The 13,423-nt window shown below is 31.0% G+C and overlaps 1 protein-coding gene across 1 annotated transcript in view; it reads left to right on the top strand.

Moving 5' to 3' along the window:
• The window catches only part of LOC132929901 (microtubule-associated protein futsch), a 30,181-nt gene that overhangs the window by 13,529 nt on the left and 3,229 nt on the right, over positions 1 to 13,423 (top strand). Inside the window, exons 3-6 of the mRNA XM_060995531.1 lie at positions 2,467 to 2,565; positions 2,635 to 2,807; positions 3,047 to 3,598; positions 4,141 to 13,333. Coding sequence (XP_060851514.1) covers positions 2,467 to 2,565; positions 2,635 to 2,807; positions 3,047 to 3,598; positions 4,141 to 13,333 — 10,017 coding nt within the window. The remainder of the gene's footprint in view (positions 1 to 2,466; positions 2,566 to 2,634; positions 2,808 to 3,046; positions 3,599 to 4,140; positions 13,334 to 13,423) is intronic.

Below are 13,423 nucleotides of genomic sequence, written 5' to 3'. Positions count from 1 at the left end.
GAGTAGGTCAGGTATTGATTGGGTTGCAGGACTCAGCGATGACGTTGCCGAAGAGCCGGGCGTGGCTTATCTGACTACAACCCTCTCCACCCACCAAACACACACACACACACACACACACACACACACTATAGGTTTAACGGTATCAGCTGGTGTCCATTAGCATTACGCAATATCCGTACAAATGTCAGGTCAAGTGATCGACGAGTACTTAAAAAAAGATAGAGCAAAGATGGAAAATAAAAATCAAGCCCTTTTAGGTTTTTCATTTTACTACACAGTTATGTCCTTTGTGAATATTATGTACACATTATGGCATTCTGTGATACATTCCACAACTTGCACTTCGTAGACACTATAATGACAAACATAAGTACAGTCGGTCATAGAAGCTGAGCTCGTTAAACTTGTCGGCTATCCATTTACTTAAACCATACATATAGGTATTAGGTGCACAAAAAAATTTAATGATGAACATTTTTATTATATTTTTAAATATTATAAGTATGTAATATTTTAACGTGAATTTTACGAACTACGCTATAAGTATATTATAAACTAATTAGCCAGTACCCATTACCTACTAACTGTATAGCTATAGCCGTATAGATATTGGTGTTAGTCTTAAATTCCCTTAACACTGTTTTGTTTTTATAGTGAAATGTTTAATTATTTTTATATAGTTAATAGTTTACTATATGTCTATATGGGTACATAGTCATCATTATTTTCAGTAGAAAGTATTGGTAAAACAATATATTTTAACATAAATTATAGTAAATTATTATTTATATGTAAATATAACTAAATATTATAGTTGTTTTGTTATGTTAGTAATTTAAATTATGAAAACATTTATTATAAAAATAAATTAATAGCAATATCTCTTAATCAATATTAATTATTAAATAAGGTAATGTGCAAAAAATTATGTATTATTTATGATACATTTTTATTTTAACTACATATAATAAGTTATCCAACATTAAATTAAATCTGTAAATATTGAAATAATATAATGATGTAAGTAATATCTTCAAATACTAGAAATTTGAAATTACTTTTAAATACTTTTAATTTGAATCTTTGAATATATTAATATATTATAAAATACATAGTGCAATGGAAATATGCTATGAAAATTTGGTTTGGCTTAAAATATCTAATACATTAATTTCGTTGAAATATTGATTGTTTTCTCATTCGACTTAACTATAAGCTAATTAAAACAACAGTCAATCGATATAATCCGATGTATTGTGCTTATAAGTTGATACCGCTTATTCTTTTAATTATAAAACGCATCGATTTCTATGTAAAGAAGCAATAGAAACTATTTTTAGACAAAAGTGATTGATCGACAACTAACAATGGTTTCTTGTTTCAAATATAAATTTGGTCGATATTAAACAAACACGACAGACTTACGTGTAAATAAAACTTAAACAAATCTAAATATTATAAGGTAAATATTTTTAAAAAAGTTTTAAATTTTTTTTATGTTTATTGTTATTTAATTTTAATTTAATTAACCTTGTCATTGATAAATAATTTAAAAAATGTAGTCAAATATGACATACAATCATACAGCAATAAATGTAGATAAGCATTAATAGATGTACAAAAACATCACTCCAATCAGATTTTTAAATGCATGTGTATCAAGGTCTTTAATCAACAACTAAATTGTTTTTTAATATTTCATTACTTACTCCTTTTTTGTATATCTTTACAAAGGGTTAGAAATTATATGCTCTAAAATCAATGTGCCTTTATAAATATGTTTAATGCTTACATGCTACAAAAATGTCAAAGTATACTATGAAAGAAATGTGTGAAAAAAATACGCAGACATATAAAATACAATTGCGATAAAAGTAATGATAAAAATAAAATAAATTGACGTAAGAACTTTTAAAAATTAACTCAATCATATGACTTAAAAAAATATCAAAATGATAAAATCTGAAGTTATCTTATAAATCTCCAAAAAATAACAAAATATGCAAAATTAAAATAGAAATTTATGATGAAACTGATTTCTTCTCACTTATCTATATTTTGGACTTACTAGAAAAATATGATAAATACTACAAAATTCTAAGTATATAGTAATAATAGTTAGTTTTAAATAGTATATCTATGTAACCATTCTAACCATCAAATTAAGTACTTCAAATTAGTGGTTTTTAGTATTTTCAAGTATTATGATTTAACAGTTAAAAAAATAAAATTATATATATAATTAATTCTAATTTTTTTTTCATCCTTTTATTATTAAAAATAGATATTATATCCCCGTTGAAATGAAAATTATAATAATTATTGTAGGCAGTAATATCAAATAAAATACTCTACATATACACTAAAACAAGTTTCACTTATAATCTATTATTTATCAAAAATTACATGGTAAATATTGTTGTAATATTTAATAAAATAATCACGTATTGGTTAATATTTTAGGGCTTTCGAGTTGGAGTTATGAAGAGAGTGGCGTTGAAATAGTTACTGAACTCAATGCTATTGTTAATCAAAATATCGAAGGCGAAGAAGGCAAAAATGGTATATTTATGACTTTATTTTATTTTTATAAAACAATTTTAAATAATAGTTTTGTAAAATATATTTTAGGTGAGCAACTTTTTCAATACGTAAGTGATAATTTAGTGGCAGAAATTCTTATTAACCCTCAACACAGTACATTAGTACAATGCGTAAGAAACTTATTGGCAAGTTTTACAAAGTATAGATGCATCATTCATGCGGGATATTCGTTTACAGAAAATGGATCATGGATCCTTCAGGTTAGTTAATTTTATTTTATTAAGTATATATTATATTTTTTAAGCAATTATTATTATTATTATATTTTTTTTACTTATATTATTTTAATACCATTATGTGCAAAGGTACTATACATTATTGTGAACAAAGTGTATATATTTATTTGGTATTAAACTGATAAAATATTGAATAATATTTATGATTAAAAACTATAGTTTCAATCATTATGTTTTATTAAAATATGTTTTTGTAATTATAGGATGGTTCGTTTTCTGTCACTGACTTCTTAGATGCATATAAAACGGCTGAAGCTCAGCGCACAATTAGGCTTCATGAAAACAATATTCGCATTGATCTTCATTGTTCTGCAGACGCTGATTGGAATCAAGTTAGTCGAGTTAAGGGCACGCGTTTTTTATTAAATCCACCAGAAAAAATAGTTGACAATGAATCAATAGAATCAACCGTAAGATGGCTTTGTGATAAAATTGAAGTGGTTGAACTTGATACACTACTGGAAGGGTCACAAGTTGTTGGAAATATCAGATTTAGTAGACCTACGCTTTATGTGTTTCCTGCTGGTCAAGGTGATTCCGCTCTATTTGGCATCAATGGCTTCAACATGTTAATCGATGGAGGAGCGGGAAGAAATTCTTGTTTTTGGGGTTTCGCAAGACATTTAGATCGGTTAGATGCAGTACTATTAACAAGACTCAACAGTAGTAATTTAGAGGGAGTTGCATCATTCCTAAAACGAAAAACGATGTCCTCATTGTATCCACAAATAGGACATTTTTTCTGTAACTTCAAGGTAAGAAATCTAAAATGGTAAATCATTTTAAATTCGCATAAATACAATCAATTTTTGTGAAAAGTGAAATATAAAAAATAATGAATAATGTATTTAAATTAAATATTTAAGTTTAATAAATTAATAGAATGCGCAGAAGTAGGAATTGTAAATGTTCAGTTTCAATTAATTGCAATTAACACAACGCTTTATCTAAAAATGAGCCGAAAAATATTTTATACAATTGTTTGTATAAAATCTCAATGTTTTATGTAAATAAAAATTATAAATCCAATATTTATTAATTTAAATTTAGATGTAAAACTTTACTTAATAAAGATACTTTACTCTAATAAATTATTAGATTTTAGAAGTCTTAGAAAATTGTATTATTTGTTAGTAAATCGTAATTTTATTATTTAGAGCACCTATATTTTTAATAAAATAATTTTGAATAGAAAAAATAAAAAAATATATAAATTTTCTTTCCCATCATTAAGAAATAATATGATAATAAATATTCACTTTTGTATTTTATACTTACAATATATCTTTATTTTCAGACAAGAAAACAAATATCATCTCCAAACATAGATAATAAACAAGATGTTCTATCAATTAGTTTAATAGATACAGCACAAAGCATAATAACTGATCTTAAACAATTGCAACTTCGTCCGCATTTATGTTATCGAAATATAAATTTAGAGCCAATCAATTTATATCATAAAGTTGGTCATGGAAAATTAGATATGTATGTATTAAATCCTTCTAAAGATAGTAAAGAGGTAAAAGACTTTTTGACAAAATGGAATGAAGGTGATCAAAAATTATTCAATTCTACTAAAGATTTACAATTTCCATTGCCTAACATTATATCTGTTTGTACATTGTTAGTATGGCAACCAGCAAATCCAAACACTACAATCACTAGAATTTTGTTTCCAGGAAGTAGTCCTCAAAATAAAATATTTGAATCTTTAGAAAGAGTCAGACATCTCGAATTTTTAAAACATCCGTCGTGTTCTATTAAATCAATGAGCTCAGCTACATCAGTAACAGTCAAATCTCAAACAACTAAGAAGACGGTTCTTGAAAAAATGATACCCGGTGAAACTAAAACCGTTAAGACAATGGAAAATTTAGAAGTATCAACATCAGCCTCAAATGCTGTCATACAAACAGCTATAATACCAACAGTACCCAAAGAAGGAACTCCAAAACCAAAGCTTCCTGTTGAGGCAGAAAAACCAAAACCAAATATGAAGACAGTTATAAAAGAAACAACAAACATAAAATCAAAAGTTGAACATAAATATAGTTCAATTAGCGCAAAAGTAAATTCAAATAAAGTTGTTCAAAAAAGTACAACTACTAGAAAAACATTAAAATTATCATCTAAATCTCCTCCTACTGATAAATCATCCCCCACTACTCCAATTGAAAATCAAGATAAAGCTCCTAAGACAATTAAACAAGTTATTAAACCAAAATCAACAACTACTACAACAAAATCTCCTTTAAGCACTCCTACTAAAAGTAAAAAAGAGGAAGCAAATCGTAAAGTTCTCGTTTCATCAAAAACGAATTCTGGTCTAAAACGAACTCCAATAACTAAAAAAGAAACAAAACCAGCCAATCCAATAAGTACCGATATTGGAGGAGTTTCTTTGAAAAAAGATTCAAATATAGTTTATAAATCAAGTTTGATCAGTTGTAATAAAGATAAAAGCGGTGAAGAAGAAGATATTTTGATAGTGGAGAAAGTAGCAATTACACCAGAAAAACTTTTGACTCCAGATGGAAAAAAAATCATTGCAAATGAATTGGATGGGATTTTAACAACAGCTAAGGATATAGTAATTAAAGAAAAATGTATAGAAAAATTATCAGATTCTGGAGCCACTACAGCCCCAACCATGCCAGAAGATGAAAAAATAACTGAATCAAAAAAAGAAAATGAAATTAATGAATCAGACAAAAAAATCGAAGAGTTTAGAAAAGCTAAAGATGCATTAAAAACACCAGATGAAGTGGCCGATTTACCATTCCACGAAGAAGCAGATGAACAAAAAACAGAAGTTTCTGAAAAAGAAAATGAAACCGAAATTGAAACACAAGAAATTGTACAAGTAGAAAACGCCGAATATGTACTGGTATCATTAGATTCTTCTCCAGAAGCATTAAAACGACAAGTGTTAGATACTGTTAATTTGTTAGATGCAGAAATTGATGAAGATTCTGATAAAGAAGATGAAAATGTAGAAATAAAGCAGAGTAATAAACATACCGATGTTGATGAAAAAACTAAATTAATAGAACATTTATTAGAGTCATCCAAAGATTTATGTGAAATCACAGACAAAATTGATGAATTAAAAAAACAAAACGAACATGAGGCCACCAATCACCAAATTCATGATCATTTACAAAATTATTATCATGATAATAATGAAAAAACCACAACAACTCCAAAAGTTCCAAGTAGATCTGGATCTATCACAAATGAACAAGAAAGTATTCCAGAAATATCTAGTGATAAACAAGATTCGAAGGTATCTAGTAAAGCAGGTTCAGTTTGCGATGAGCCTGTTAAATCTCCAGTTCATGAAACCATTACGTCCATTTCTAAAGTTACAAGTAGATCTAGTTCAATTATAAATGAACAAGAAAGTATTCCAGACAAACTCAATGAGAAACAAGATTCTAAAGCATCTAGTAAAGCAGGCTCTGTTTGTGATGAACCAGTCAAATCTCCGGATCATGAAACTACTACGTCCTCTACGAAAGCTCCAAGTAGATCTGAATCCATAACAAATGAACAAGACAGTATTCCAGACAAACTCAATGAGAAACAAGATTCTAAAGCATCTACTAAAGCAGGATCAGTTTGTGATGAACCAGTGAAATCTCCGGTTCATGAAACCACTACGCCATCTACGAAAACTCCAAGTAGATCTGAATCTATTACAAATGAACAAGAAAGTATTCCAGACAAACTCATTGAGAAACAAGATTCTAAACCATCCAGTAACGCAGGTTCAGTTTGTGATGAACCAGTCAAATCTCTGGTTCATGAAACCACTACGTCATCTACAAAAGCTCCAAGTAGATCTGAATCTATAACATCTATAACAAATGAAAAAGAAAGTAGTCCAGACAAACTCTTTGAGACACAAGATTCTAAAGCATCTAGTAAAGCAGGCTCCGTTTGTGATGAGCCAGTCAAATCTTCGGTTCATGAAACTACTACGTCATCTACGAAAGCTCTAAGTAGATCTGAATCTATAACAAATGAACAAGAAAGTAGTCCAGACAAACTCTTTGAGAAACAAGAGTCTAAAGCATCTAGTAAAGCAGGCTCAGTTTGTGATGAGCCAATCAAATCTCCGGTTCATGAAACTACTACGTCCTCTACGAAAACTCCAAGTAGATCTGAATCTATAACAAATGAACAAGAAAGTATTCCAGAAAAACTCAATGATAAACAAGATTCGAAGGTATCTAGTAAAGCAGGTTCAGTTTGTGACGAGCCTGTTAAATCTCCAGTTAATGAAACCATTACGTCCACTTTTAAAGTTACAAGTAAATCTAGTTCAATAATAAATGAACAAGAAATTAGTCCAGACAAACTCAATGAGAAACAAGATTCTAAAGCATCTAGTAAAGCAGGATCAGTTTGTGATGAACCAGTGAAATCTCCGGTTCATGAAACAACTACGCCATCTACGAAAACTCCAAGTAGATCTGAATCTATTACAAATGAACAAGAAAGTATTCCAGACAAACTCATTGAGAAACAAGATTCTAAACCATCCAGTAAAGCAGGTTCAGTTTGTGATGAACCAGTCAAATCTCCGGATCATGAAACTACTACGTCCTCTACGAAAGCTCCAAGTAGATCTGAATCCATAACATCTATAACAAATGAAAAAGAAAGTAGTTCAGACAAACTCTTTGAGAAACAAGATTCTAAAGCATCTAGTAAAGCAGGCTCAGTTTGTGATGAACCAGTCAAATCTCCGGATCATGAAACTACTACGTCATCTACGAAAGCTCCAAGTAGATCTGAATCTATAACAAATGAACAAGAAAGTAGTTCAGACAAACTCTTTGAGAAACAAGATTCTAAAGCATCTAGTAAAGCAGGCTCTGTTTGTGATGAACCAGTCAAATCTCCGGATCATGAAACTACTACGTCCTCTACGAAAGCTCCAAGTAGATCTGAATCCATAACAAAAGAACAAGACAGTATTCCAGACAAACTCAATGAGAAACAAGATTCTAAAGCATCTACTAAAGCAGGATCAGTTTGTGATGAACCAGTGAAATCTCCGGTTCATGAAACCACTACGCCATCTACGAAAACTCCAAGTAGATCTGAATCTATTATAAATGAACAAGAAAGTATTCCAGACAAACTCATTGAGAAACAAGATTCTAAACCATCCAGTAAAGCAGGTTCAGTTTGTGATGAACCAGTCAAATCTCCGGATCATGAAACTACTACGTCCTCTACGAAAGCTCCAAGTAGATCTGAATCCATAACATCTATAACAAATGAAAAAGAAAGTAGTTCAGACAAACTCTTTGAGAAACAAGATTCTAAAGCATCTAGTAAAGCAGGCTCAGTTTGTGATGAACCAGTCAAATCTCCGGATCATGAAACTACTACGTCATCTACGAAAGCTCCAAGTAGATCTGAATCTATAACAAATGAACAAGAAAGTAGTTCAGACAAACTCTTTGAGAAACAAGATTCTAAAGCATCTAGTAAAGAAGGCTCTGTTTGTGGTGAACCAGTCAAATCTCCGGATCTTGAAACTACTACGTCCTCTACGAAAGCTCCAAGTAGATCTGAATCCATAACAAAAGAACAAGACAGTATTCCAGACAAACTCAATGAGAAACAAGATTCTAAAGCATCTACTAAAGCAGGATCAGTTTGTGATGAACCAGTGAAATCTCCGGTTCATGAAACCACTACGCCATCTACGAAAACTCCAAGTAGATCTGAATCTATAACATCTATAACAAATGAAAAAGAAAGTAGTCCAGACAAACTCTTTGAGAAACAAGAGTCTAAAGCATCTAGTAAAGCAGGCTCAGTTTGTGATGAGCCAATTAAATCTCCGGTTCATGAAACTACTACGTCCTCTACGAAAACTCCAAGTAGATCTGAATCTATAACAAATGAACAAGAAAGTATTCCAGAAAAACTCAATGATAAACAAGATTCGAAGGTATCTAGTAAAGCAGGTTCAGTTTGTGACGAGCCTGTTAAATCTCCAGTTCATGAAACCATTACGTCCACTTCTAAAGTTACAAGTAGATCTAGTTCAATAATAAATGAACAAGAAATTAGTCCAGACAAACTCAATGAGAAACAAGATTCTAAAGCATCTAGTAAAGCAGGATCAGTTTGTGATGAACCAGTGAAATCTCCGGTTCATGAAACCACTACGCCATCTACGAAAACTCCAAGTAGATCTGAATCTATTACAAATGAACAAGAAAGTATTCCAGACAAACTCATTGAGAAACAAGATTCTAAACCATCCAGTAAAGCAGGTTCAGTTTGTGATGAACCAGTCAAATCTCCGGATCATGAAACTACTACGTCATCTACGAAAGCTCCAAGTAGATCTGAATCTATAACAAATGTACAAGAAAGTAGTTCAGACAAACTCTTTGAGAAACAAGATTCTAAAGCATCTAGTAAAGCAGGCTCAGTTTGTGATGAGCCAGTCAAATCTTCGGTTCATGAAACTACTACGTCATCTACGAAAGCTCTAAGTAGATCTGAATCTATAACAAATGAACAAGAAAGTAGTCCAGACAATCTCAATGAAAAACATGATTCTAAAGCATCCAGTAAAGCAGGTTCAGTTTGTGATGAATCAATCAAATCTCCGGTTCATGAAACTACTACGTCCTCTACGAAAGCTCCAAGTAGATCTGAATCTATAACAAATGAACAAGAAAGTATTCCAGACAAACTTAATGACAAACAAGATTCTAAAGCATCTAGTAAAGCAGGCTCAGTTTGTGATGAACCAGTCAAATCTCCGGATCATGAAACTACTACGTCTTCTACGAAAGCTCCAAGTAGATCTGAATCTATAACAAATGAACAAGAAAGTAGTCCAGACAAACTCATTGAGAAACATGATTCTAAAGCATCCAGTAAAGCAGGTTCAGTTTGTGATGAACCAATCAAATCTCCTGTTCATGAATCTACTACGCTATCTACGAAAGCTCCAAGTAGATCTGAATCTATAACAAATGAACAAGAAAGTAGTCCAGACAATCTCAATGAAAAACATGATTCTAAAGCATCCAGTAAAGCAGGTTCAGTTTGTGATGAATCAATCAAATCTCCGGTTCATGAAACTACTACGCTATCTACGAAAGCTCCAAGTAGATCTGAATCTATAACAAATGAACAAGAAAGTAGTCCAGACAATCTCAATGAAAAACATGATTCTAAAGCATCTAGTAAAGCAGGCTCAGTTTGTGATGAACCAATCAAATCTCCTGTTCATGAAACTACTACGCTATCTACGAAAGCTCCAAGTAGATCTGAATCTATAACAAATGAACAAGAAAGTAGTCCAGACAATCTCAATGAAAAACATGATTCTAAAGCATCTAGTAAAGCAGGCTCAGTTTGTGATGAACCAATCAAATCTCCTGTTCATGAAACTACTACGCTATCTACGAAAGCTCCAAGTCGATCTGAATCTATTACAAATGAACAAGAAAGCAGTCCAGACAATCTCATTGAAAAACATGATTCTAAAGCATCCAGTAAAGCAGGTTCAGTTTGTGATGAATCAATCAAATCTCTGGTTCATGAAACTACTACGCTATCTACGAAAGCTCCAATTAGATCTGAATCTATAACAAATGAACAAGAAAGTAGTCCAGACAATCTCATTGAAAAACATGATTCTAAAGCATCCAGTAAAGCAGGTTCAGTTTGCGATGAACCTGTTAAAGCTCCAGTTCATGAAACCACTACGTCCTCTACGAAAGCTCCAAGTAGATCTGGTTCAATTACAAATGAACAAGAAATTATTCCAGACAAACTCAACGAGAAACAAGATTCTAAAGCATCTAGTAAAGCAAGCTCAGTTTGTGATGAACCAGTCAAATCTTCTGGTCATGAAACCATTACGCCCACTTCTAAAGTTACTAGTAGATCTGGTTCTATTACCGAAGAACGAGAGACTATTCCAGAAAAACCTATCGATAATCATGATTCAAAAAAATCTAGTACAGCAGCTTCAGTTTGCGATGACGTAGTAAACGCACAAGTTCACGAATCTATGAAAGTTACTAATGGATCTGGTTCGATTACTGATGAATACGAGTGTAAGGCTTCTAGTGAAGTAACTGGCTCTGTTAGCCGCGAACCAGTATCTTCAGTTCATAAAACAATATCATTTAATGTTACTACTACAAGTACATTCAATTTAACTACCCAAAAATCAGAAAGTACGTCTTCAAATAAGGTTGATTCTCCAAATAAAGAAATGACATATGTTTCTGTAAAAGACAATCATGAACCTAATACATTTGACAAATGTGATTCTATTTCTATTGAACCAATAGATATACATTGTCTAGAAAAAAATACTAATGAAGAAGTTATTGCTTGTAGTACCAATTCAAAAGATGAATTACTTAAATCTGTATCAAGTAATAATAAATGTTGTATTGTAGATAATATTATTTCGGACTTATCCTTCAAAGAACAAGATTCAGTTTCTACATTATTAATAAGTAAAAATATTCCAATTTGCCAAGATACGGAATGTACACCAATATCTGACACAGACAAGTATGATGTTGAAATCTGTAGTAGTAAAGATTCGTTTTTTCAAGATAAGAATGAATCTGCAACAGTGTCATCAAGTAGTACTAGTTCAATTTGCCAAGAAGTAAATACTCAATCTTCAAAACTTTCTAGTAGGAAAAGTTCTGTTATCGATGAATCAATTGATAAACCTTCGAAATTACAAATTGGGGAAAAGAGTTCCAGTCTTCAAGAAACAAATATTTATGAACCTAACATTGATGATAATAATTCTAAAATATTCAATAAATCTGGATCTTTGTGTGATGAATTGCTAAATATGTCGTTTAATAAAGCAACAGAAAATGTTATTTCAAATAAAACATATGAACGAGCAGTTTCTCCAACATCTATTGCTGAATATACTGAATCTAAAATGGAGGATAAAGTGGAATCTGTGTGTGAAGAACCAATCAAGTCTCATAATGATGAAATTTTTATAAAAGAAAATGTAATTCCAAGTACACCAAATCCAATTCTCTTAAAAACTGAAGAAGAAAAATGTCAGTCGTCAAGTACGAGTTCTCTATTCGATGAAACACAGAAATTACAAATTGAAAATAATGAAATCATTTTGTCACCTCCTGATATCAATAAAAATAATTCTAATGTCATTGAAAAAAAAGTGGAAGAATCAAAATCTTTAGGTAGAATAGGTTCTTTGTGTGAAGAAATCGCTAAATTTTTAACTGATGATGATAAAAAAATGTCCACTAATATTACATCTGAATCGCCGTGTAGTATTCCATTAAAAACGAATATTGAAGAATTAAAAAATAAAACTGAATCGTTTTTACAGCTTGATAAAAATACTAATACTTTAAACAAGGTTGATAAATCTTTACAACCTAACAATGAAGTTAAAGTTAATGAAAAACATGATAACATAAATGAAAAAAATGAGAAAAATACAGATCATAGTCTTCCTACTGAAAATATCACTATTTCTAATATTAAGTCCCCAGATATTTCAACATTATTGATTGAAGAAAATAATAAGACTGGTATAATGAATGTTGCTCAAATAGTAGGTAAAAATATCAATGATCATCCTACCAAACATACGGATATTACTGATAATGAATCCAAAATTTTAAAAACTGTCATTCCAATTTCTAGTATCACTTCTGAAGAATGTATTGGTAAATCATCAAATGTTTTAATTGAAGATGTAGTGAAAGTATCTGATGAGAACAACATCATAAATAATTCATCATTAACACACATTTGTGTAAACCAACCATTAGGTGTTACTCTGAATAGCGAAGACTTGGGTGTTACTAAAGAGATAGTGATGCAATTAAAAAGAGATGTACACGAAGCATTGCATCAATGTAGTAGTGATGACGAGCGACCATTTACTCCACATAGCGAGTCTAGCATGTCTAGATCGGCAATGAATATTGATGATGATGACGATGATAATGAATACAATAAAATTGAAACTGATGATGATATGGCTGGGTCTCCTATGTCAACTGGACCATCCCCTATACAAATGCAACTCGATAATAGACAAGTGGAAATTAATATGGATTTTAATAAAGCTATTCAGGAACATAGGATTACTAGAGGAGAAGATTTGACAACTACCGAAACAAATGGTAACCTTGTTACAGAAATTAAAACAACTGAACATGATAATATTAATCAAAACCAAGGCACTTCATCCGATACGGTCCAGAGTTGGGGTAAACCATTAGGTCTACCACCAGTGCAAAGCATTAATAATAACGGTTTCGATCCAATTCGTGAGTGGGGAAAGCCATTAGGTCTTCCATCTCCAACACAGCCGGTTCTTGAACTTGGAGAAACTCAAAATATGAGTAATAAGACTACACCCAAGAAGAGTGTGAAAAAGATTATAGACAACAAACCAATAATTAATGTCATGGGTAAGAATATAACAATATTTTTTTTTTTTTTTTTAAATATTATATAATATTTATGTAATTTACGGGATATGGAATAGGTTAAGTAAACAG

The sequence above is a fragment of the Rhopalosiphum padi genome, chromosome 4 (genome assembly GCF_020882245.1).
Source record: "Rhopalosiphum padi isolate XX-2018 chromosome 4, ASM2088224v1, whole genome shotgun sequence".
Classification (NCBI taxonomy): Eukaryota; Metazoa; Arthropoda; class Insecta; order Hemiptera; family Aphididae; genus Rhopalosiphum; species Rhopalosiphum padi.
This window is presented reverse-complemented; position numbering and strand designations above follow the sequence as displayed.